The 26,450-nt window shown below is 46.8% G+C and overlaps 1 protein-coding gene across 1 annotated transcript in view; it reads right to left on the bottom strand.

The window, feature by feature from the left end:
- Positions 1–15,697: 15,697 nt before the first annotated feature.
- Fam81a (family with sequence similarity 81 member A) overlaps positions 15,698–26,450 on the bottom strand; it is a 50,401-nt gene continuing 39,648 nt past the window's right edge. The window contains exons 7-9 of the mRNA XM_055598827.1: positions 25,682–25,817; positions 23,491–23,686; positions 15,698–17,376 (exon numbers count right to left, since the gene is read on the bottom strand). Coding sequence (XP_055454802.1) covers positions 17,252–17,376; positions 23,491–23,686; positions 25,682–25,817 — 457 coding nt within the window. The 3' untranslated portion in view covers positions 15,698–17,251. The remainder of the gene's footprint in view (positions 17,377–23,490; positions 23,687–25,681; positions 25,818–26,450) is intronic.

Raw genomic sequence — 26,450 nt, forward strand, 5'->3', positions numbered from 1 at the left:
GGAAGGAAGGAAGGAAGGAAGGAAGGAAGGAAGGAAATGGTAGAGGAAACCACGTGTTATCACCTCTGACCCCCACACACAGACACAGGCATGCACACTCACACACAAGTGCCTTCAAGAGAGAAAGCCACAAATTCACTTCTAACTCATATATCTAAAACACTATGAGGAGCACAGATACAGGGCTTTGTCCACTTCAAATTGAGTATGAGGGCTGGGCCGATGGCTCAGCAGTTAAGAGCACTCGCTGTTCTTCAGGAACGAACCTGAGTTCCATTGCCAGCACCCACATCCGCTGGCTCACAATCACCCCAACAGCAGCTCTGGGAGGAGGCAATGCCCTGAAGTGATTGCATGTGTGCACACACACATACACACAGCCATACACAAAGTTAATTTTTTTTTTTTAAAAAGTAAACCTTTTGTTAAAAATGAATAAGTGGTGTCTGAGAAACACCTTCCTGGTGCCACCGCTCTTCAGGAAGCCAGAGGCTTCACAGAGCCACGCCGACAGTGTCCTCTAAGGAAAGCACAAGGTCTCACCGCTGGGGAGGTCATTGACAGTGCTCAGCTCCAAACACCTGCTACTGCACGCACTCGCTCACAGAGGGCTTTTGTTCAGCTGGGACTTTCTGATTATTGTGGCAAAGGCAAGAATGGCCGTGGCAGGCAGAAGCGTGCCTCAGCTCCTCTCGGCCCACCCGCTTCATACATTCATACTGCATGACCAGCCCGTGAAGACATCCCACCACTGGGGACCTTCCATTCATCTCGTCATTCAACAGATATGGGGTGGGGCTGCGCATGTCCCGGCAGAGGAGAAGAAAACGGACAGGGAGATGGGGAGGGAGTCACACAGAAAGTATGTGGCCATCGGTCTCTTATTTGGAAAAAAAAAACCGAGCAAGGAACCACTCTCCAAGAGTTTTCCCACAACAGTGGCCTCCTGCAGTCTTGATAGCAGTACCTCCAGCAAACACCAGGCATGGCACCATTTCCAGAAAAGCTATGGAATTTAACTGGTAGACCTGAGCCCTTAAGAACCTAAGCTGAGGAAGTGACCAACGAGACAAACGCACAGAGGCACCTGTCTCTGGGGCAGAGGGCGGAGACCGTTCCCTGTGCAGTCGCAAGCACCTGTTGCCGAAGGGCGGCATCCAAGGAGCCAAAGAACCAAACAATGGTTTGTCTCAGCCATCTGGGGGGACACGGCTCTGAGCAGTTACTTCCTTGTGAGCCCTCCAAGACAAACCATCAGCAAAGGAACAGGAAAGTAACTGCAATCAATAACCAACCTCCTGGGATTACGATAATCAGCTACAAGAAAAACAGACTCGATGCCAAGCAGCCTTGAACATGGTATAAGCTTGGAGAACAATACTTTTCTGTTTTGGTCCAAAGGTGAGTGATGAGCATCTCCCTGGGTCCTAGTACCTAGAAAATGCTCACTGCAGATGGTCCAAGACTCTGGAAAGGCACTGATGAGAAGGAAAAGGCTGTGGTCCCCTCCCTCCCCCAGACACTCATGGATGGCAAGCAGGGAAGATGAACCACGCCCATCTGTAGTGTGGGGTCTTATAAAGAGTCGATGAGATTGTGAAGGTAAGAAACACAGCTAAGGTCTCTGTCTGACAAAGGCTGACCAAGGCTGACCAAGGACCCCCGTCCTTCTCTCTAGAAACCCTCAGATACGAAGGATAACTGATATGTGACCTCCCCCGAGAGGGGTTGAGAACATTGATTTAGAAAGTCATCCTTTGAAGTCTGTGGAGATATCTTTCCTTGGGCTCCTCTCACAATGATTCTATGTCCCCTGAAATCACTCACTGACATCCCTCCACCCCAAGCTAGCACAGCTTCACCCTTCCTGTTTAAGTTGCCAGCACCAGAGCCCCTCTGGCTGCTGCAGACAAATTCAGCCCTGAAGTCCATAGCCTCCTGGATTCTCTCTGCCTTGATGGCCCACAGGTCTGCTCCTGTCCACTTACCTCAGATATCAACAGACAGCAGGGTGGTTAAAGGGCCTTCCGAGCCACTTCTGCTAGATTTGGGGCTGTCTGGAGACTTCCCCACACACGTTTGTGTGAGGTATTTAGCTCTCCTCCATGAATAAACTTCTCACCACTGAAGCTGATTTTCTTCAATGTCACACCTCTTCCTGATCCCACATCTCTGACCTCAGCACCACTGAGGACCATGTGATGGTCCACCTTCCAGAGCTTGATGGGATTTGGAATCACCAAGTAAAAATATCCCTCAGCAGGTTTGTGAGGCACTTTCTAGATTGGATTAAAGAAGGCAGATCGGCAGCACCGCTCCCTGGGGTTGAACCTAAGACTGGGCAAAAGGGAGGAAGTGGACCGAACACCAGTACTCACAGATCCGTGCTTTCTGACTGGGTACGCAATGTGGCCAGCTCCTCATGCCCCTGCTACCACAATAAACCCCGCCTCCCTAAAACTCCCTTTTTAGGGTATTTTGTCTCAGCCATGAGAAGAGTTACAATGCTCCATAGATCCAGGGCACCCCAGCACCGTGCACTTCAGCTGCATAGACTCAGGAACGCAGAGCGTGGAGGACACAGGGAGGTCACACCTGACCTTATCTGTGTAGTTTCCCAATTGAAAAGTGAGTCGACAAGCATGACTCCCCAGAACCTCAGTTGTTTCTGCTTGTTTGTTTGCTCGTTTGTTTTGTCAACTTGTCAATTGAGAAATTGTCTCAATTAAGAAAACTTCCCTATCAGGTTGGCCTGTAGGCAATATTATGGGGCATTTTCTTGATTAACACTTGATGTGGGAGGGCCCAGTCCACTGTGGGCGGTACCACTCCTAGGCAGCTGGTCCTGGATTACATGGCTGAGTGAGCCACAGGAGCAAGCCGGTAAGTGGTATTTCTCTGTGACATCTGCTGTTTTAGTTTTAGTTCCTGTTTTAGTTCCTGCTCTGACTTCACTCAATGACAGACTATGATCGGAACACATGAGCCAAACAAATAATTTCCTCTCCAAGTTATTTTGGGGTGGGGGGTGCGTGGAGTTCATCGCAGCAAAAAGAAACCAAATTGAAACAGCCAGGGAGACTCGGCACCACAGATAGTGGCATTGAGAGGATCCTCTTGAGTTTCCAGTTCTTCCCTGTGTTGGAGGTTGGTTCCTAAATGGCTTCTAAGGGCTACTGTGCTGAAGGCTTAGAGCCCAGTAGACAGCACAGTCTGGAGGAGATGGAACTTTTAAGAAGTGGGACCTAGTGGAAGGAAGTTAGGTCACTAGGGGTGCGATGAGGGAAGCACTGCCCTTTGCCACACATGCTGAACATGAGATGTCCAGTCTCATGCATGTCCCTGGGAAAGAGCCAAGCAACCATGGACTGAAGCCATGGCTGGACTGAGACAAAATGAACCTTTTTCTTTGGCTTTCTCTCAAGTCATAGCTACAGAAACCTGGCTAACACATTTTGGGAACACAGACTAGCTCCTGATCTTTCTCTCAGCATGAATCCCAGGACTGCAGTGCTTACCCACACGCCTCTTCTCCTCTCTTCTTTCCCTCTCCAGGGCTGATCTCTTCGGTTCCTTCCATCCTTGCTCAGATCCTTCCTCTCTGAACCCCTCACTCTCCTGTCCTGCTTCCTACCTGCAGTGACCTCAGAGCAATGTTCATCCTACCATATATGGAAATCACCAGGCCACTTGCTCACATTCTTCTGGAGACTCTCAAAGCCTGGGCTATAACTGGGATCTGAGTTTCTGACAGGTTCCAGGGTGATGCTAATGTGTCCCTGGTCCTTTGAGTGGCCAGGCTTCCATTCACATTAGCTGGAGCTTGTTAGAAGCAGGCCTCCTGTATCCTGTAGGTTTAAAGAAATCTTCAGATGGGTAAATAGAATGGACACTGGACATGGTTGATGGGAAGGAAGAGGACAAGAGCCCTCCAGAGATGTCCTCTGAAAACTTCACCTAGCATAGTATTGAAGCATCCAAACTTTGGACAGAGCACAGGGAGTCTTATGGAAGAGTGGAAGAATAGAAGGACCATGAGAGGACAGGAGCTCCACAAGAAGACCAACAGAGCCAACAAATCTGGACCCAGGGGGTTCTGTGGAGACTGATGCGCCAACCAAGGACCATGCATGGAGAGGACTCAGGCCCCTGCTCAAATATAGCCAATAGGCAGCTCCGTCTCCATATGGGTTACCTAGTAAGGGGAACAGGGGCTGACTCTGACATGAACTCTGTTGCCTGCTCTATGATCACTTCCCCTGGGTGGGGCAGCCTTGCCAGGCTACAAGGGAAGAGGATGCAGCCAGTCTTGATTGGATTTGATAGCCTAGGCTCAGTTGGTAAGGGAGTCCTCTTTTCTGAGGACTAGTGGACTGGTATGGTGGGGGGGACCAGGAGGAGACAGGGGAGGGGGATATGATTGGGATGTAAAACAAATAAATTAAAAGTTTTAAAAGGTAGGGGGAAAAGAGATTCACAGATGACCAAGAGATGCCTTGAAGGTCTGCGACCTGACTGCACATCAGAGTCACCTAGGAAACCGGAAAACAATCTCAGTACCCAGCCACACCCCAAAATCAATTTCATTAGACATTATGAGCGAAGCATCAGCCACTCTAAAGCTTCCCCAGGAGATTACAGAGTCAGCCAGGACGGAGAACCTGCTTCAGAGGCTTAGTGTTCAGGGCTTACCTCTGAGAGCACTGCTTAGCTCAACAGAGGGCATGCTCAATTACCTGGAGCTTCTCCAGTCGGTTTCAGGGCCCATTTGTTCTTGGCAGCTGCCTCCGCTATGGATTTCTTTTGCGGCCAGTACAGAACAATGATTACAAATATTAGTCTGGCTGGCACGATGGCTCAATGATAAAGGTGCTTGTTGCCAAGCCCAACAGTGTGAGCTTGATCCCTGGGACCCACGTGAGGGAGGGGGAGAACTGACTCCTGAAAGTCGTCCTTCACCTGCCAGCACGCACGGTACTTACTCAGGGGTCTGAGAGGATGTTTAGTTTGTGGCCATCCTGGACCGAATAGTGAGATGTCACCTCCAAAAACAGTGAATGCTTTCCTCCCCTGCTCTAGCTCTAACTCTGGCGTCATCATAACCACCCCCACCTCACCCCCTCATCCCCCCCCCACCTACCACCTTCTGCTCTATCCCTCGATGCTGCATTTCTACCCCTCTGACCTTAAAGCTAGTGTTCCCTTAACCATTTGGGTTTCTTTTTCCCCATGGCCAACAACTGAACCGGGTCTAAGCCTCTACCCACCCACTCACCCAAGGAAGTGCACCTAAGGTCATGTCCGGGCTCTCCAGGAAGTCCTCAGCTTCTTTTCTCCTGCTGTAAACATTTCTTTCACAGTGTCCATTGGTTACCTATTAGTTATCACCCACTTTCTAGACAGTCTTAGTCAAATGTTCTGTTGCTGTGAAGAGACGATGACCATGGCACCTCTTATAAAGGAAAACATTTAATTGGGGGCTAGCTTACAGTTTCAGAGGTTTAGTCCATTATCGTCATGGTGGGGAACAGGAGACATGGTGTCTGAGAGGCCTACATCTGAATCAGAAGGCAGCAGGCAGAGAAAGCGCCACTGGGCCCGGCTTGGGTTTCTGAAACCCCAAAGCCCACCTCCAATGACACACTTCCTCCAACAAAGCCACACCCACTCCAACAAGACCACACCTCCTAACTCCTGCCAAGTAGTACCACTCCCTAATGACCAAGCAGTCAAACACATGAGCCTATGGAGGCCATTCCTGTTCAAACCAACACATAGACACTTGATAAGTTTTCATTCTGAGAAAGAGTCATGGTCGGGAGACCTGGAGTTGACAAGTTGAAGAGGAGCCATCTTACTAGCAAACATTTTCCGTGAGGGTAATTCCAACTAAAAGGCCACCTGAGAGGCTCTGTGAAGAGGGCCAAGCATCTCACAGCCACCTACAATGGGCAGTAGAGGACACAATGGGCAAGAGGGGTGCTTAGGAAGGATGCTGAAAGTGACGCCCGGCAGAAAAGAACTTAGATATGAGGCAGCTGAGAACCGCTGCTGCTGCTGCATCTTGGTAACTGTGTCTGAAGGTCAGATGCACCTTTGTGGGTAATCATCCTTGAAGCTACAGTCACGGTGTTCCTGCTACCTCAAAAACAAGGACCTGGGCATTTTCCTGGTATCACAGCCTGCTCTATAGATCCAATTTCAGAACAGCCAAGGCTACACAGAGAAACCCTGTCTTGGGGGCGGGGGGAAGCAGACACTCCAAGCTAGTTTGGGAAGTTGCCCAGTGTTGTGAGTTGTAAAAAGAGTTTTTATGAAATGGGCGATATATTCATGGTGTAACGTGATCTCTTTTCCTTCCCAAATCGAGGTGGACCACATCTCCCTTTTCAGGTCTCTCTTCCCATGAACGCTTAGAAAAGGCCGCAAAAGGGGCGCACATCAAGCCCACAAGGCAAGTGATGTTGCAATGCCATCAGGTCTGGTGCAGATCCCGTCCCTCTGTTTAGGGTACGTGGGTGTGAGAACACCATTCTGAACATCAGGAGATACAGGCCACTCACTCTGCTTTTCGTCTGCTACTTCAGATGGAGCCCCCCCCCCCCCCCGTGCTTGTGGTTTCAGAAGGCATCACACAGAAGTTCCACGTTCTCCTGCTCGCCTTCCGTAGCTCTCAGGGTCTAAGAAATGGGCGGACCCGTGTGCCCTGCGGCACAGGACAAGGTCCTAACACAGGGCTTTCTTCCTAGACGCCTCCAGAATGTCATAAATCCTAGGAAACCACAAAGCCTGAAGTCCAAGGGCTGGGTGTCCAGCCCCTCTTCATTTGCTGACCGCCCTGAACCCAGCTTGAGATTACAGTTTCCTATTGTAAAATGGAGACAGTGAGTTTTCACTCACGGGGCTGTGAAATGAGATAAGTGCTTTTAGAGTGTCTGACACAGAGGTGGCAGTCAATTAAAATGAGTAAGTTCGGGGCCACCCAGATGGCTCAGCCCATAAAAACCGGACTGAGGTCAATCCCTTGAATCCACGTGATAGTAGGAGGTAACAGACTCCCAAAACTTGCCCTCTGACCTCCACACATGTGGCCTGCTTGTCTCCATCTGACCCTCTATCCACACACAGCAAATAAATAAACATAATAAAAAATTTTTAGAAAGAAGTAAGCTTGGTCTCTGAGAATGAGAATGTGTCATCTAAGAATGAGAATAAGCATAGTTACATAGTGGATTTAGAAGGGCTAACTCTCAGGTCAAACCGTTTTGTGGGCGGTAATGGTGCACGCATACCTTTGTGGGCGTGCGGGAGGCAGAGGCAGGGAGGTCTCTGTGAGTTCAAGGCCAGCCTAGTCTAGAGATGAAGTTCTAGGACAGCCAGGGCTACATAGAGAAACCCAGTCTGTGTGTGTTTGGGGGGTGGGGAGGAGGTTTGTGAATCACGAAGTCTTGCACTTAGATTATTCTTAGAACACTTGAAGAGCAGCGTTTGGTTCTTGAAATTTGAACTCCTTCTGCCATCTGGTGGTCAATACTGTGGCCCCAAATTCACTGTAAAGACAGCTGAAACAAGGATTTCTGCTTCCTGGGTCTTGTGAAATTAGATAAACCTATGCTCTGTAGATTTCGGAACAGCTGTAAGAGGAACCTACACAAAATGCATTTTCATGCTACGCAGAATAATGTCCAAAACAGGTGAAGAGCTCCCAAAGCACTTGGCAGGAGTTTGGAGGGCTTTGTTCAGCGCGCTCAATATTTCTACCTTCCTTTTGGAATTTTACCCCAAAATACAGGCTTCTCAGGAAGAGTATTTAATAAGAGTACATTAATTAGTTTGTTTGTTTGTTTGTTTTTTTCATTATTTTAAAAATTATTTTAGTTTTAATTATTCATGGGTTTTGTTGGTTTTTTTTCTGTATTTTTTTTTTTTAAATTGTGTGAGTGTTTTGCCTGCATGTGTCTGTGTACCAGGTGCATACCTAGTGTCTTTGGAGGTGAAAAGACGGCATTGGGTCCCCTGGAACTTGGGTTACAGGTGATGGTGAGCCCCCACGTGGGTGCTGGGAACTGAACCCTGATTCTCTGCAAGAGCAGCAAGTGCACTTAACCACTGAGCCACCTCCCCAACCCCAGTTTGTTTTGCTTTTACATATGTGTGTGTATCTGAGTGTATGCCATCTGTACACGGGTTCAGAGTACAGAAGAGGTAGCGTGCTGGCCTCCCGGAACTGGAGTTACAGCATTTGTGAGATGCCACATGTGGCTTCCGGGAGCCGAACGATGTGTAACCTCAACCACTGAGCCATCTCTCCGGCCTCCCGGATGACATTTACTTACTTATTTTGTGTGCATGTTTGTGGACTGGCATCTGTGGAGGTCAGAGGATGGCTTGCTAGAGTTGGCTCCCTCCTTCCACCATGTGGCAGTTCTGGGATCAAATTCAGGTGGTACGGCTTGGTAGCAGGCACGCTTCCCCACTGAACCATCCCATCAGACCATGAATTCTGTCTTAAAAAAAAATGTGTGTGTGCCTGAGTGTGTGCCTATTTTTGTGTATGAGCACAACATGCCTGTAGGTGCCTGTGGAGGCCAGAGAAGGCATTGGATCCCCTGGAAAATAGTTACAAGAAGTTGTGGGCTGCTGATATGAGAGCTGGGAACCAAATGCAGGCCCTCTGCAAGGGAAGCTCTTATACACTGACATATCTCTTCCCTCCCTCCCTCCTTCCCTCCCTCCCTTCTCCCCTCTCTCCCTCCCTGCTCATGATTGTTAATATTGACGGCCAAGTTGTTTCTAGGCAACAAACCTCTGGTCCTGCCTGTGAGGAAGATTCTAGAATAAGTAAGTCGAGGGGAGAAGACACACCCTAAGCATGGGCTAGAGGCGTGGACTGAATAAAGAGGAGAAAAGGCCTGAGCACCAGCATTCACTCCTTTCCTCCATCTGCAAACACAGTGACCAGCAGTGTCCAGCCTCTGCCACCAGGATGCCCTGTACTTTTAATGGACCGAAAGAGCTTGAACTGCGAGCTCTAATGAACCTCCCTGCCTTAAGTTGCTTTTGCATGGGTGTTTTGTTACAGCCATGTATGAATTCACTAATACCTTTTAACTAATATTTTTAGTTAGCATGCAAAGTAATGGGTTTCGTTATGTAATTTTGATGCATCTGTGTCGTTACAATCATCCTAATTTTCCTGCCTCCCCCACTGGCCCACTTCCCTCTAGGTGATTCTCTTTTCCCCAGATAGCCCCTACTTCTGCTTTCACATCACACATATTCCATTACCATCGCCCCACCTTAAAAATCTCTTTCTAATGTCTCACAATCTCCTTTCTAGATTTTCTTTCTTTATGTTTAAAGGTTTTGTTTATTTCCTTTATGTGTGAGGGCTCTATCTGTGCGTATACCTGCACGCCGGAAGAGGGCATTGGATTCCAGTACAGACGGTTGTGAACCGTCCTGTGGTTGCTGGGAACTGAACCCGGGACCTCCGGAAGAGCAGTGTTCTTACCAGCTGAGCCATCTCTCCAGCCCGTCCTTTCTAGTTTATAAATCTGTTTGTGTATTAGCACTGTGGGCGTGCCACAGTGTGTGTGTGGAGTTAGTTCTCACCTTCTACTTTTTTCTTGGGTTCTAGCTATGAAACGTAGCTGGTCCAGCAAGGGCCGTTAGTCTGCACGGCTGCTTCTGTCCCTCCTATCACTACAGCCGGTTTCCTGTACTTCCGTGCATACCTCCTGGCCCCTTCTGACTTCTTTGCCATTTGTTGGTCATTAATGGGGTGAGCCCAGCCATTCCCCAGCAGTTCCCATTCCTGCCATGTGGGGGCGGCAAACACCGTTACTTTTCTCTCTGCCTTCCTAGCTAACGGGGTATCACAATCCGCTCGGATCTTTATCTGTGACCCAACCTAGTCCCGAGAAAAGCTGAATCCAAAGTTATCAAAGTAAACAAAGAAGACCATCCAAAGCGATGGGCAGATCAGGGTTAGGGCAAGGTGAGAGAGGCAATATGCAAAGGAAGGAGAACCAGAGGTGTCAGTCATCAAGATAATCAGCGCTTGGCTAAAATGTTTCTCAAATTAAAACTTAACCAAAGAAATAGAAATACTTATAAACTGTTGCATCAGGCAACGGCCTCAGATGACACAGACTATTTAAATTCCGTGTGCAGAATTTAATGTATACACATTACACACATATATGTATACACATTACCTGTATACTTAATATATTTATATTTGCTAATATAGGTAATGTGTATGAGTGTTTTGTCTGCAGACATATCTGTATACCAAATGTGTGCCCAGCTGGCCACTGGATCCACAGAATGGAATCACAGTAGGTTGTGAGCCACCACGGGAGGTGTTGGGAATTGAACCTGGGTCTTCTGAAAGAGCAGCAGGTGCTCTTAATGCGGAGCCATCTCTCTCCAGCCCCTGGCCTTTACAGCTTTACTTAGGATAGCTCTCTCTCTCTCTCTTTCTCCATCTCTCTTTCTCCCTCTCCCTTTCTCCCTCTCCCTCTCTCTCTCTCATATGCACGCACTTGTGTGGAGGCCCGAGGCTGATCTAAGAATGGTTTTTTCTGTCTGTCCCCAGGCTATTTTTTTGTGGCAGAGGCTCTCGTGAACAAGATCTCTCAGTTTCGGTCTGACTGAAATGGAGTCTGGCCTGTGAGTCCCTGTGATCCGCCTGTCTCTTCTCTCAGAGATGGGGTCAGGAGCACATGCCACCAACCCTGGCCTGTTATATGGGGACTGGAGATCCAAACTCAGGTTCTCCTGATTGTGACGCAAGCACTTTGCCCACCAAACCACCTCCCCAGGCTCGGCTCAATAATCTTAAATTACTATACATTAATTGTCCAACATGTATCATGAGGTTTTCCTATATATCTAGAATGCACTCGATGGTGTTCATCCCTCGTTCTCCTCTCTTTCTTTCTTCTCCTCAAACTGTCTCTCTTCTACTTTAATGCCTTTGGAAAAAAAAAAACTGCATTTTATACATAAGAGAAAATAGGTGATACTTGCCTTCCTGAGTCTGATTTACAGGGATAAGCACGATCATCTTCCTGCAAATGGTGTAACTCCTCTCTCCATGGTGATTTGAGTATGACACCTCTCCTCCATTCACTGATCCGTTGATGGGCACCTGGGCTGAGTCTATGACTCGACTGTTGTGCACAGTGCCATCATAAACACGGATGTGCAGACATTTTTGCTTTATGTGGACTTTGCTTCCAGAAATAGGGTGGCTGAATCATATGGAAATTATTTTATGTTGATCTCTAGAGTAACTGAACTAGTTACATTCTTCCTATAATAGTATGTTTCTTTAAAAATGTTTTTGGGGCATTTTTTCACTAATATTTACGTGTGTAGATATTTTTGCCTGCATATATGTTTGTGCGTCATCTGTGTGTAGTGCCTAGAGACTAGAAGAGGATGTTGGAGCCCCTGGAGTTAGGTAGTTGTAAGGTGTTTTATAAGGGTGCTGAGAATTGAACTTGGGTCTTCTGGATGAGCAGTTAAATACTCTTCACCATTGGGCCATTGTCTCCTGCCCCTTGTCCATTTTCTTAACAACAGCTATTCTGACTGGGGTGATAAGGAATCTCAATGTACTTTTGATTTTCGTTTCTAACAGCTAACGGTGACTATGAACTTTTTTTTTTTTATGACTTTAACAGCCATTTATTTGAACTTCATTTAAAAATTCTGTTGAATTTCTTTGATTGATTACATTATTTGTTCTTCAGGCATTTAATATTTTTAGTTCTTTAGAGTCTAGATATTAATTCCCTGTTAGATGAATAGTCAAGAAAAATGCAAAACATTTTATTCTTCAGGCTCTGACTCTAGTAGTCAGTCGATGGCTTTGCTGTGCAGCTTTTTAACTCGACACAATATCATCTGTCAATTCCTTAGGTTTGTTTGCTTATTTATTTATTATCTTTAGAAAAAGTCTCACCATGTAACTCCACCAGGCCTGGAACTCACTCTGTAGACCAGGCTGGCCTCAAACTCAGAGATCCACCTACCTCTGCCTCATGAGTTCTGGGATTAAAAGTATGCACCTGGCCTTTTAAAAAAATGTTTCCTCTATTTGGGGGTCACTGTGGGGGTGACCCACAAATATTGTATTTCCTGGTTATGGAAACATGTGTTCTTAATTGCCATTTGAAGATGGCAACACCCAGCTGGCAGGGTAGGTAAATGTCATTACCTCACCTGCCTTTAAGAGTCAGGGGAGCTGGTATCCTTCCTCAGCCTAGTAGTTGAGTAAGAAATGTGGCTTTTTGCATAGTAAAGAGTTGGCTGCCAGAGCTAGGGCAGAGACTTCCAGGCAGAGGAGAGGCAGCGAGACCTGGACAGCCTCAGGAGACTGACTGTCGCCGGAAAGCAGGCAGTGAGAATCACGTGGAGAGAGAGAGAGAGGCAGCGGCAGAGAAGTCCGGTCACTTAGTAGCTAGCTGAGAGACTGCCCCATCAAAAGGCCAACGGCCTTAATCTATAGAGAGGTCTCCATGTCTCTATTAATAAACCTCAGTTGGGACCTGCACCAACCCCACAAAAGGCCACTCACGCAATTGCACAAGTGTGGAGGTCAGAGGACTCAGTTTCACTCTTCCTAGTATGTGGGCCCTGGGTCATGAGACTTACTAGCAACTAACCACTTAGTAGCAGTTAGTTTTTTGATAACTTGACAAGAGCAAGAGTCACACAGCGAAAGAGAACCTCAACTGAAGAGTTGTCTCCATCAGCTTATCTTGTGAGGAAGTCTGTGTAGCATTTTCTTGGTTCATAACTGATGTGGGAGGGGCCGGCTCACTGTGGGCGGAGCAGCCCCTCAGCAGTGGTACTGGGATCTGTAAAAAAGCAGGCTGAGCAAATCACAGGAAGCAAGCCTTTCAAGAGCCCCCCTCCCTTGGTGGTCTCTGCTGCTGTTCCTGTCTTGCTCTCCCTTGGCAACGGAGCATGACCTGAAGATTTTAGGTTCCTCGAATCGTCTGTAGTCACGGTGTTTATCTCAGCATGGTCCTGGTCAAGGCTGCTTTTGCAACTCAAGGTCATTTGTGCATCTGTGTGCATTTTATAATTATTTTTCTATTTCTGTGAATGGGAATTACATTGAATCGATAAGCTCTTCTGTAATATGGCTTCTTTTACAATCTTAATTCTGCCAGTTCATGAACATGAGAGAACTTTACACCTTTCTAGTATTTTCTTTCATTTTTTGGTGGTTTTAGTGCAGAAGTCTTTAACATCTCCAGCAGGTTTATTCCTAGGTTTTGGATTGGTTATTTTGAGGTTGTAATGAACAAATGTCATCCTGACTTCTTTTTCAATCAGCTAATCAATGATATATGGAAAATTTGGTGAATTTAGGACCAGCAAGATAGCTCAGCCTGTTCCTTTCTACCTAAAGAAGAAATTTCCTTTATCTCTGGAGTAAAAATACATGGCTACCTGTGGTACCTGTTAGCATAGCTCATGCTGGCTTCCAAGCTTCTTTAGGTATCAGAAGTACCTGTTATACATTCCAAAGTCCATGCTACCTTCCTAGGCTTCTGACCTCCTCTCCTAACCTAACCTCCCTCTAGCTCATGGGCTTCCCTTTCTCCAGCTACAAATTCTCCTTATAATTCTGCTGTTCTTTCTATTCTCTCTCTCATCCTCCCTCCCTCCCTCCCTTTCTGTTCCTGCTTCTCTCCCTATGTTTTCTTTATTCTCTGTCCCCTGTTATTCCTCCCTCTCACAAAGACAGCCCTGGCCATGTTCATTCTACTTCTTTCTGTCTCTGACCTAGATTTTTCTAGATGTCTGTGGCTGTTCTTTCTCACATCTACAATAAAAGCCTTCCCCTTAACCATACCACGAAGTGGTCCAGTCATCAGTTTATACAAATCCACATAGTAGGAGAGAACTGATTCCCACGGGTTTTCCTCTGACTTCTCTATGTGGGCTGTGGCACACCCCACACACATACATACATACATGTAGTTGTGTACACACACAATTCAATAAATAAAAAATGTAATTTAAAACAGCAAGGTAAGTGTGAGTATGGTGGCTTGCCCCTCTAGTCCCAACACTTGAGGGATAGAGGCAGGAGGATCAGGAGTTCAAAGTCATTCTAACCTACATAGTGAGTTCAAGGCCAACCTGGACTATATGAGACTTTTTCTTGGGAAAAAAAAAATAATGAGACAAAATGGTTAGGCAGAGGCTGTAGTGGGGGTGGGGGCAGGGGAGGAGCGCTTACCAGATGGGGAAGCCAGGCTGTATAATCCAGGTGCTGGCCAGAATCAGGGTTTCTACTTATGAGGTATAGGACTTGAGGCAAGTTGCTTTGTCTTTATGTGACTCAATTTTCTCTGTAAAATGGGGAACAATCGGTACCTAACTAAATACTGTTAAACAAAATGAGTGAGCGCACACAAGATTTCTCAGCACAGGGACTGGGGAGATGGTATGGCAGCTAGGACCACTAGGTCCTCTTCTGGGGAGCATGATTTAGTTCCTAGCACCCATGCCAAGTGGCTCATAACCACCTGTAACTCCAGCTCCAAAGGATCCGATGCCCTCTTCTGACTCCCTTGAGCCAATGCTCACGTATTCATCACACACACACACACACACACACACGCACACATACATATACATATAGGCACACACGCACTCATGTGATTAAAAATATCTTTAAAAAGTGTCTCCACACAGGTCCATCGCACCCAGCCAATCAGGAACTGCTCACTGGAATGACTCCAGAGGCAGCAGGGACCTGAGTCCATGGGACCCAAGTGTGGTGCAGTCTGCAATGGCCCTGTAAGGCCTGGGGCCAGGACTTCAGCATCGGATTTCTCAACAAAACAAAACAACACCTAAGGCCATTGGTCAACAGTTTTCACCCCACCCTAAACAAACAAACAAACAAACAAACAACAAAAAAAAAAACCTCTTCCCATTTAAAAGTCCCATGCCACACTTATTTGGAAATTTTATTCTTTTTATTGCAAATCTCTGGTAAAGGAAAAGACAGGGTAGCTGATTCTCCTTTAAACTTTGGCGAGAAGAACACTCCATTGTCTTCGCTGGCTGGCTGGCTGGCCTCCCAGCTGCACACCAAAACACTGGGGGCAGGGCCTAGGGGTGTGACACACACTGGTGACTGCCCTCCAGATGCTCTGAAAGAATTGTTCTGGAGGCTGCTCAGCATCAGTCGCTTGTTAAACGCCCCCACAGGACCCCAAGCAGCCAGGGTGGAGAGTCCCTGCCTCGGCTCCTCATCTCACACGTTGGGCAACATCTTGAGCACCAGCAGCAGCTGCGTCACCTGCTAATCCAGAGTCAGCCGGTGTCCCCGCCCCCCACTTCCCAGGTGTCGTAAGTGCTCACCCTTCCCCCATAGAGTCCCCAGAGGGGAGACACACTGAGGGGGCTCGGCCCTGTCCTGTGGTGTGTGCTTAATCACTCCGTGAAGCAAGACCAACCTAGCGCTAAGGGGGGAAAGGAAAGCACTTTCTAATCACAGAACACCAGTGACTTCTCCTAGGTGGAAAGGACTCCCGACCTAGGGATGAAAACATTTGTGGAGAAGTGAAGAAATGCATGATGGGTACACAGTCCTCACATAACCTCTCATGAGTCCGAATTAAAACCAAAGCTGCCGAGCTACGGAGAGGGAAACGGTAAGTTCTTGAGCAGCATACTTTACATGGGTCAACAGTAAGAGCCAGTTAGGATCTCGTTGTCATTTATTCTAGAAAGAGAAAACGCTTTTTATTTTCCTGAGTCCTTGCGAATGAGAGAGGAGAGGAAAAGACAGGGTGTTGTTTTGGGAACCGGTAAGTGCTCCTGCTCTCTCTCCTGGGGTACCCTCGCATGGCAACACAGGGTGTCTTCGGTCAAGATGACACAAGCGCAGGCGAGCACACAGCACAGGCCCAAGTCGTCAATGACTCAAACATGGCGACTGAAAACACGACATCTACAAAGGTGCCGGGACGCAAGTCCTGTCACGGTATTGTGAATGCAGTATCGGTCTGACTCGGTCCATACAAAGGTGGCTGTTCCATGAATGATGCTGAACTCGGGCCATCGAGACAATGATAAAATCGTTGGGATGTTTAAAAAATACATAGGATCCCAGTTTTACATCCCAACCCTGATGTGTTTATCACACTTTCTATTTTGTTGGTAATTTAAAAAAAAAAAAAAAACAAAAAACAAAAACCAGGGGACAGTACAGCGATGTGATAGAAACCAAGGCACGGATATACAGGTACAACAAATGTCTATAAACCTTAGCACTTAGTGCCTGTTTAGGGAACATTTAGGTAAATCGTGAAGTTAGAAAAAGTCTCACATTCATTACAGTTAATAAACAATTAGCTATGCAGTGAACAGACTGTCTAGCCACCATCACATTATTAAATATATGGCTATCGCTACACAGGCTGTGAAGGGCTCCAAAAATAGCTTTAAATATTAAAAGCTGGTACCTCTGGGTGGATATAAATATTGTGCCGTTTGGGATCTAGATAAATGTCTTAAGTTTCCACTTAATTTGTAATCTGTATAGCAATTATCAATTTTAAAAAGCTGTTTTTGTTATATAAATGGCAGGGTTTTCCACCCCTAGTGTTAAACCTCTTCTCTACAAAAGACAGATGATTTACAAAAAAAATAACCCAACATAAAAAAAAAAATGCATAGACAACAGTGATACAATCCGGATGTGGGCGTAAAGCTGAACTCTAATCTACCAGGGCATTTTCTGAATGTAGGGTGAGGAGCAATACATTCCCGGAGCAACTCATTCATTTCTTAATTAAAAAGAAAAATCACCATGGCAGGTTTGTTTGTTTTGGTTTTGGTTTTTGGTTTTGTTTTTGTTTTTGTTTTGTTTTGTTTTGTTTTTTCCCAAAATAGTAGTCTTGGCTAGAGCATCAAGCATTGAAAATAAATTCTTTTCATTCATAAAAGCCTTTCAAAAATCTGAGGAGATAGGGTCCAACTGCACTTAGAGAGGGAAATAAAGCTGTAAAAATTGTATTTAAGATCTTTAAAGAAAGGGTGTTTTCAAGACCAAAGGTAAACATTTAGACTCATGAGAGCACGTTTCCTGGCACATGCACACCCTTGGATGGGATCCAGACCGCAGCCGCGGTCAGGCCGCCGGGATTGGGCTCCTCGTGCCGCAGGCAGGCTTTCTCCTGTCAGGTCCTTGTCCCGGCCCTCCTCACATGGAAGTCTCCGGCTTCTGCATCTGCTGAATCTGCTTCTGCAGCTGGTCCCTGTCCAGCTTCATCTTGGCCTCCAGCACTTGTCTGAGGGATCCTATGCTCTCGTAGATGGCTGTAAACCCTGAAGGAGGAGGCAAACGTCACAGGCATTAACAGTTAACAAGCAGCGTCCCGCCAGATCCCGCAGTGACAGCAACGGTTGGTTCTGACAAACGCTGAAACTCCAGGGGTCAGCGCTGCATGGAGACCTTCATGAAAGCTGCTTTTTCATTGCAAAGGGGTCTAGTGAAGTCAGAGATATGGTAGATGCAGCTTTGCCCGGTTACCAAAGCCCATGCCACTGTCACCGGGAGAAATCACACCATGTAGCTGCTGATCAAATGGCCAGAGCAGGGCGCCCATCCCTCCGGCAGCGTCTCTGTATCAGAAGGAAGCAACTGAACCCCAACGGAGGGGCTTTCTGCAAAGCACTGCCCTGTAGTCTAAAGATACCAGGTCAGAAGTTTCTGGGGATCAAGAGAGCACCGGGCGCTTCGGCCTCCTGCTTCTACGGCAGTGGTCCCCAACTTTCCTAATGCTGCGACCCTTTAACACAGATCCTCAGATTGTGGTGACTCCCCAAACATAAAATTATTTTACTGCTGCCACTCCGTAACTGTAATTTTGCTAGTGTTATGAATCGTGATGTAAATCTCTGATATGCAATCTCTAAAGCGGTGGTGGCCCTACAGGTTGTCAGAACGCTACAGCAAGATCCTCCAGCCCAGTGGCCTCAAAGGGCAGGGCAGGGCTTTCGGCTCCAGTGGTCTTCGGGTCACCTGAGAGACTGGAGTTTTGTTTCCAGCCATCTCTACGGTTTTTTTTGTTGTTGTTGTTGTTTTTTGTTGTTTTGTTTTTTGTTTTTGTTTTTTTTGTTTTTTTGTTTTTTTTGTTTTTTGTTTTTTGTGAGTGAAAAGTTCTGATTTCTGAAGCTCCAGTCCTCACTGCAAGACCTGAAGTCTACACTGCTGTGCTCTAAGACATTACCCTGGGCCTGTCACCCTAAACAGGGACCCTAGAGAGAAGACAGACTTCACTGAGAAAAACGCTAGGCTCAGCCAGGCATGGTGGCATATGCCTACATTCCAGAACTTGGAGGACTTAGGCCAGAGGACTGTGAGCTTGAGGCCGGCCTCTTTCACCTACACAGCTAGACTCCACCTCAGAAACAAGACAGCACTGCAGAGGAATTGATCCAGATGGACAAGACTAAGGAAATGAACATAAGAGCTGAGGACTGTGTGCAGTCCTAGCTGAGAATTCCAACAGTGTGAAGGCCTGGGGATGTGGCTCAGGGGGTAGGGTGCTCACCCAGCATGCGTGAAGTCCCAGGTTCCATTCTGACCAGGCTTGGTCTCTTACACTTGTGATGCTAGCACTCAAGAGTCGGAGGCGGGAGAACCTAAAATGCAGGGCTATCCTCGGCTCCCTACAGAGTCTGAGGCCAGCCTGGACCAAAGGCATTGTTAAAAAAAAGAAAGACAGAGGGGGAGGAAGGGGCAAGATGTATAAGAAAAGGTGTTCAATATCATTATTAGAAAACACAGACACAGGTTGCACTGAGGTGCCGCTCACACTCTTAGGAAGGCTCTGGGACGGAGGAGACTAACCAGTGCTGAGGGTGTGGAGGGGGGAGTCCTGATGACTGTTGGAAAGTAAACACAGCGTAGGCAAGGCCCGTTGTGGTGGTTTAGGCTTTAATCCCAGCACTTGGGAGGAAGAATTCTCCCAAGTAATAGAAGTTTTGGTTTCTTTAAAAACTCCGTGATGTTACGTGAATATTTTGTTTTGTTTTAATCCCAAGTGTGGGATTTTAGTTTGGGCTTTAGTTTGTCCACAGCTGATAATTGCCTCCTTCGGGGTGTGGTCTTTGCCAGCTGGTAATGGCCTGCCTCCTGCCGCATGGGGAGGGGTGTGGTCTACGACTCTGAGGGATATAACTTTGCAAGCCCGGAAAGAGAGGTGGTGTGTGGCAGTTTAGAGAGACCAGAGACTGATGGCCTGTGGCAGTTTGGAGCAAACAGATGGAGAGAAACGTCTGAATGCAGCAGCTTGGAGGAGATGCCTGTTGCCTTTGCTATTGAAGGAGATTGGTAAGGCCCCAAAAGAACTCATGGACCCTAAATAGCCAGGGGAAGTAAAGGGGTCTGTACCCCGTCTCCCCACTAACCTTCTCTCTCCTGCCTAGGGATGGGGGATTAGAAGAGAGAGGATTTAAGGAACCCCCAAAAAAGCAGAGTTTTAAAAAAATGAGCACTACACCAGCCTGGTCTATATAGTGGATTTCAGGCCAGCCAAGGCTACATACATATGTACATACGTACATACATACATACAAAAAAATGTCATAGCAGGAGTGGAAAGAGTAAAGAAACCCCTAAAGACGGAAGCATCCTATGACCCAGAAATGCCATTACTGTACACACTCAAGAATGAAACTACCACCCTGTAAAGAGACCCTCGTTCTGGTGATCCTTTTCTTTGGGGTGGAGGGGGTGGTTCCAAGACAGGGTTTCTCTGTGTAATAGTCCTGGCTGGGCTGGAATTCACAGAGCTCCACCTGCCTCTGTCTCCAGGGTGCTAAGATTAAAAGCATGCACCGCCATGCCTGCCAGTATTTTCTTTTTGAGACAGGGTCTCACTATGTAGCTCTGGCTATCCTGGGATTGATAGTGTATGCCACCATGCCTGGAAAAAAAAAAAAAAAAATATATATATATATATATATATATATATATATATATATATATATAGTCACCTATACACAGACATGCCTATGCATCTGTGTGTGCATCCCATGCAGGCAGTGTCCGTAGAATCCAGAAGAGGGTATCAGGTCCCCTGGAACTGGAATTACAGATGGTTTTGAGCAGCTATGTAAATGCTGAAAACTGAACCCAAGTTCTCTCCTTGAGCAGCAAGTGCTTTTAGCTGCTGAGCCCTCTCTCCAGCCCTGGCACTCTGATGTTTATTGCTCCCTATAACAGAGACACGGAGACAACCTACAGTGTCTGTCAAGAGATGAGAATAGACAGACAGTGTGTGCCATCAAGAGTATTCAGCCTTACAAAAGCAAATCCTGCCATTTGCCACCACACTGTGGAGGCTAGAGAACACTGCTAAATGAGAGAAGACACACAGAAAAAGAAAAACAAACACTGCATGCTTTCATAAGATGACTCAAAAGGAAAAGAAATTAAATATATAAAAGCAGAATAAAATAACCGATAACCAGAGGCATGACGTGGATAGTTGGGGAGGAAGGAGACTCAGGTCAAAGGGTTTGAAAAGCAAAAAAAGCCAGGCAGTGGTGGTGCACGCCTTTAACCCCAGCACTCAGGAGGCAGAGGCAGGTGGATTTCTATGTGTAGCCTGGTCTACATAGCAAAATCCTGAACAGCCAGGGCTGTTACACAGAGAAATCCTGTCTTGAAAAACAAAACAAAACGAAAAAAGTCTAATATATTGTATATGGGGTTTTGATGAAAGAGTTGGACTCAAGGTACATATGAATACACATATGCCATACACATATACGCATACATATACATATACAATACACATACACACATACTACACACACAGACATACCCACCACACACAAACACACACACACACCCATAGAGATGAGGGGTAGGTTAATTTGTGTGAACATAGCAACCATTTTGTTACACATATCAAAACATAAACTTTAAACGTACAAATAATCTTTCTTTAGTTTAAAGAACGTGTGAGGGTTGGAGAGACGTGTCAGTTGTGCTGGCTAATTCTGTGTCAACTTGACACAAGCCAGCTTCAGCAGAGAGGCGGGAGCCTGAGCTGAGAAAGTCCATGAGTAAGATGGAGCTTTAGGCAAGCCTGTAGGGCATTTCTTAAATCTGTGATTGATGGAGGACGGTCCGGGCCATTGTGGGGGGTGCTATCTTGTTAGAGGTCCTCTTTGGGCCTGCAGTCCCTCCAGTCCAGATAGCCTTGTGGGTTTTGTGGTGTTAGATGGAGGATGCCCTCTCCCCAGCAGGGCCTCCTACGCTCTGCCTGACCTCATCTGCATAGAGTCTTTAGGCATAGGTGCCTCTAATCATATCTGCTATATGGCCTTTGGCACAGTTCCCCCGCTCTCCCCCTTCCCTGCGCCTACAGGATAATTAGGTAACCGTGTTCCTGTTGGTATGATAGGATCATGCAGCCAAATGCAAATCAAGCATCCTTGGAATTCCTAGCTCCAAGCCTTTATGTACACCTATCCCCAGAGCTCCCCAGCCCCTCCCCACGGACTATAAAGTCTTTGTTCACCCCAAATAAAGTTGAGCTACCTTGATGAAGTAGTTCCCAGAGGCTCACAGTCTTCCAAGCCCTGTGCCCTGCCTCTGCTCCGTTTGCCCTCATGGCTGATGGCCAACAGCCCCAGGGAAGAAGAGACCAACACTATCCCCGGCTGGTGGTCCTGGGTTCCATAAGAGAGCAGGCTGAGCAAGCCATGGAGGGCAAGCCAGTAAGCAGCACCCTCCATGGCCTCTGCATCAGCTCCCGCCTCCAGACCTGCTTGAGCTCCTGTCCTGACTTCCTTCAAGGATGAGCAGTGGTGTGGAAGTATAAGCCAAACAGATCTTTCCTCCCCGAGTTGCTTTGGGTCATGGTGTTTAACTGCAGCAATGCTGACCCTAACTAGGAGAGTGGTTAAGAACGCGTTTACTGCTCTGTCAGAAGACTGGGGTTCAGACCCCTGCACCCACAGCAGGGGGCTCACAAATGCCTGTTGCCCCTGCTCCTAGAGATCTAACACACCTCTTCTGGGCTCCGTGAGTGTATACACACACACACACACACAGAGAGAGAGAGAGAGAGAGAGAGAGAGAGAGAGGAGGTGTGCAGGATAAATCTTTTAAATGAAACTTTGACTAGGAGAAAAGGTTTAAAAAAAAACATGCCTACCAAAGAAGAATTTCAAATTATTGTTTGTTTTTACTGATTTTTCAAATAAAGGGATTTTTTAATCTTATTTTTTTTTCTCAGAAAGTTTTATGTGACAGTTCATGAAAAAGTATAAAGATTATTCATTAAAAATGTTTGGATTGGGGCTGGAGAGATGGCTCAGTGGTTAAGAGCTCTGTCTGCTCTTCCAGAGGTCCTGAGTTCAAGTGGCTCACAACCATCTATATCCTCTACTACCCTCTTCTGGCATGCAGGTGTACATGCAGATAGAGCATTCAAAAGAAATGAATAAAATCTTTAAAAAAAAATGTTTGGATCGAGGTTGGTGAGAAGGCTCAGTGTAAAGACACTTGCTGCCAAGCCTGAGGGCTGAAGCCCCACCCCCAGGCCTCACAGGTGGAGGAGACACGACTCCACACGGATGGACAACAGTGCAAAAGAAGGAATCGGCAGACAGCACTAAAAATGTCCATTCTCCCAGGAGCCGCAGCAGGAGCTGTGCCTGACTCTGCCTTAGGCTCCCTTTCCCCTAACCGGGCTGGCTGGTCCAGCCTCAACAGGAGAAGATGTGCCTAGTCTTACTGCAACTTGATATGCCAAGACCAGCTGATATCCACGGGAGACCTCCCCTTTTCTGAGCCTCTTCTGAGGAGAAAGGGAGGATGGCGAAGGGGAGGTGAGAGGGAGCGACTGGGAGGAGAGGAGGAAGGAGACGTTGAAATCGGAATTAAAATAAATTAATTAATTAAAAAAAAAAACATGCAGAAGGAGTCACTACAACTGAGTTTGTACCCTCACCAGCAGCCTCCCGGCCTCTCTGCAGGGGCTCTGACCCTGCACCTGGTGCCAAGGCCTCAGTCTCTCTCCAGAAAGTACGGGCTATTGATCTTACACTAAGGAAGGAAGGGAGGGAGGGAGGGAGGGAGGGAGGGAGGGAGGGAGGGAGGAAGGAAGGAAAGGTCCATCATTTTTCAGGTTCAGCATTTGTTTGCCTGTTTCTCATAGAGACACTTTAAGGACCTGCAGTTGAACTAGTGCTTTAGGGTTGGGAGTATAGCTCACTGGTGGTGTGCCTGTCTAGCAGCTATGAGGTGCTGAGTTCAAGCCCCACAACTTCAACAAGTAAATCTACACAGCTACTTAGAGAAGACATTTTGCTCTTTTTTTTTTTTTTTAGGCCTGCTCAGACGTGGTCTCGGGGGAGATCTCACTGAATAGCTTTTCAGATAAATGAGCCACACAAGCCGTGTGGGGTTCGGCCTACCAGCGTTAACCTCGGCTTTCATTTCCTTCAAGTCCTCGTTCATCTGTAACTCCAGTTTGCTGATCCGCCCGTGCACCTTCTCATCTTCCGGCTTCGTTCTCTGCCCTTCCACGTTCTTCTTCTGACTCTCTTCGATTCTGTCGAGCCTGGCCGACATCTGGCTGAGCTTCTTCTCCATGTCCCTTTCACTGGCTCCCTGAAATCCGTGATAAGATGACCACTTGGTTATTGCAAAAGAGGAGTGTGTGCCTTGTCTCCCACTGGCCATAGCACTTAACCATCTGCAGGGACCAGAATCACAGGGGCTCCTTGTTGTCCGTCCCATATCCATTCTCAATGGTCACCCAGAGTAAAAATCTACATTTTATTCTGTCTCCTGAGTTTGGTGTGGCCATGTGAGCTAACCAATGAAGTCAAGAACAAGCGAATGTAACTGCTTCCAGAAAAAGTTCAAGTACACTTGCTGTAGATCCTTGACTCTTTCCTTTTCCGTTCCCACTATTCAGTCAATGGCTGGATCTTTAGCAGCCATCCTGAACTGTGGGGACAAGAGTTTCTCTCTGAGGCTGGCAGGAATCTAACCTAAAAGGATTCTGAGTGGCTGAAGACTGACAGGCTCTCTCATCTCATGTGGGGTCTGAAGAATGCACCCCTGGAATTGTTTTCCTGAGAGAGCAGTAAGCCTCCATCATAGAGAAGCTACCGTTATCACTGTTAGCTTAAGCCAGTGTGAAAATCAAACAGTCTCAGAAATCCACAGATACGTCAGGATGTGTCAAGGCACAACAATGGGGAGATCTGAGGGAAGGAGGGGAAGAGCCAAAGGAAAGAGTTGAAATATTGAATATTTCCTTGTCTTTGCAGCCCACTGTGCCTGGGTTTTGTGAAACCCTGCATCTATAGGCCTTAGTGGCCAAAACTAAGAACACCAAGCGTTCATCAGGTGTGATTGACACTCCTGTGATGGCGTTGATGCAGAGCCTGAAACTCGATGACCAGCTCAGCACCTGGAGCAAGCGACAGGCAAACCACACCAGCCCCATGTGCTCACTAAAGCCCCATGGGAGGAAACGGGGCAAAGAAAAGAGAACCCAACACAATTTGCCTGTATAGCGCTGCCTTCCAAGTCTGCTGGTTTTAAATGTGATAAATGCAAGACTTTTTGAAGATTTTTTTTTTTGGCAGTTCTTCAAACCTTAGCTTTTTGAGAAAGGGGGAGGAAACAGAAGCAGATGGAAAAAAAATGGTGAATCCTGATCCGAAGGCACGCTGTTGTCACAGTGCGTTGGAGGGGCCTGGAGGGACAGAGAGCCACTTAGCAAGGGTGAAAGCAGAACTGGGTCCCAACATTAAAAACAAACAGAAAAACATGGTCAAGTAAGTTGCTGACAGCTTTATTTAGAAATGTGTGATAGATAGACTTTGGGGACCATTAAAGTTGCAGCATAAAACATTAACTGAAATTTTCAGTTTTGTTAACCAGCATGAGTCGCAGCCCTTGCTGTCTTCATGAAGAATGTGAAGAACAGGCAACGGGTAGCATGGCTAGGTGGTAAAGTTCAAGAAAAGCAGATATGACTGTTAGTGTTAATTGTCAACTTAACAGAATCTAGAAATCAACTGGAAGCCGGGCCTCTGGGCTTGCCTGGGGGTTGGGGGGCAGGGGTTGTTTTGATTAGCTTGAGGTGGAAACCATTGTGGATGGCACCATTCCCTGGCTGGGAAAGAGAGCCTAGCAGTGCAGCCTGTATGCATCCCTCCCTGCTTCCTGATAGTGGCTGCAACAAGACCAGCTGTGTCAAGCTCCTGCTGCCCTGGCTCCCCGGCAAGATGAAGTGCACCCTCAAACTACGGACCAAACTATGAAGGAACCTTTTCTCCCTTAAGCTGCTTTTGCCAGAATATTTTCTCATAGCAACAGGAGAAGAAACCAAGACAGCAGTTATTAGAAAATGTGGCTGTGATCCCCAGAACAAAGGAAAGAAGAGAGAGAGAAAGGGGAAATGGGAGAGAGAGAAGACGGAAGGAAAAGAGAAGCGGGGGGGGGGGGGGGGGGGGGGGGGGAGGAAGGAACACAGAAATTATTCAAAGGCAAGAACAGGGTCAGGTGGCACCAAATAAGCAAGTGAGAGGCCCCTAGGTAATAGTCAGATGTCGCAGGCCTGGCTGTCTTTTGAACATCAATACCTACACTGTTTTCCTTCACAATCAAGGAAAGATGGTCGATCTTCTGTAAAAGCTCTTTCTCTATCCGTTCTTGCTCTTGCTGCAGCCAACTCCGTGCAGATAATATCTGGTTGCTGAGCTCCTCGACTGTACCTTTAAGTCTAAAAAATTTAAAAAAAAAAAAAAAGGAAGAAAAGGCACGTAGACAAGCTGAGTGTAAACAGTTTTAAGTAACATTAAACAATATCAGTTTATTGAGAATGGCATCCACACCTTCTCTTAGGATCATTTGCAACATGAAGTTGGTGCAGGATGAAAACATACAACCCATAGGTTGTTGGCAGTACAGAAACTAAGGTGACACAGAAATACAGAGGTACCAGGGGCTAACTTTTGCAGTTCTAAGGGTCCATGGTACTCCTTGCTCAGAGGACAGACCATCCTTCATCTCCTTTTTCAGAATCCTCTCCTCTTCCTCCTTGCCTCTTGTGTCTCCCAGGACTAGAGGCTGGCTTTCTTTCTCTCTCATGTTTTCCATTGCTCTATCCCCATATGGACATAGCCTAATTTAAAGCAGTAGGAAATAAACTAGGCATAATGGGACATGCCTGCAATCCAGCACTTGGGAGGCAGAGACAGAAGGATCTGGAGTTAAAGGTCTTAGTGAATTCAAGGCCAGCTTGAGCTACCTGAGACTGTCTCAAAAAAATAATAATAATGATAATAATAAAATAAAAAGGCGAGAAAATGGGAAGTACTCCCTTACAATATTTCATTCCTCTAATCTCCTCTCT

Source organism: Psammomys obesus, unplaced genomic scaffold, assembly GCF_907164565.1.
Source record: "Psammomys obesus unplaced genomic scaffold, mPsaObe1.curated_primary_1811, whole genome shotgun sequence".
Classification (NCBI taxonomy): Eukaryota; Metazoa; Chordata; class Mammalia; order Rodentia; family Muridae; genus Psammomys; species Psammomys obesus.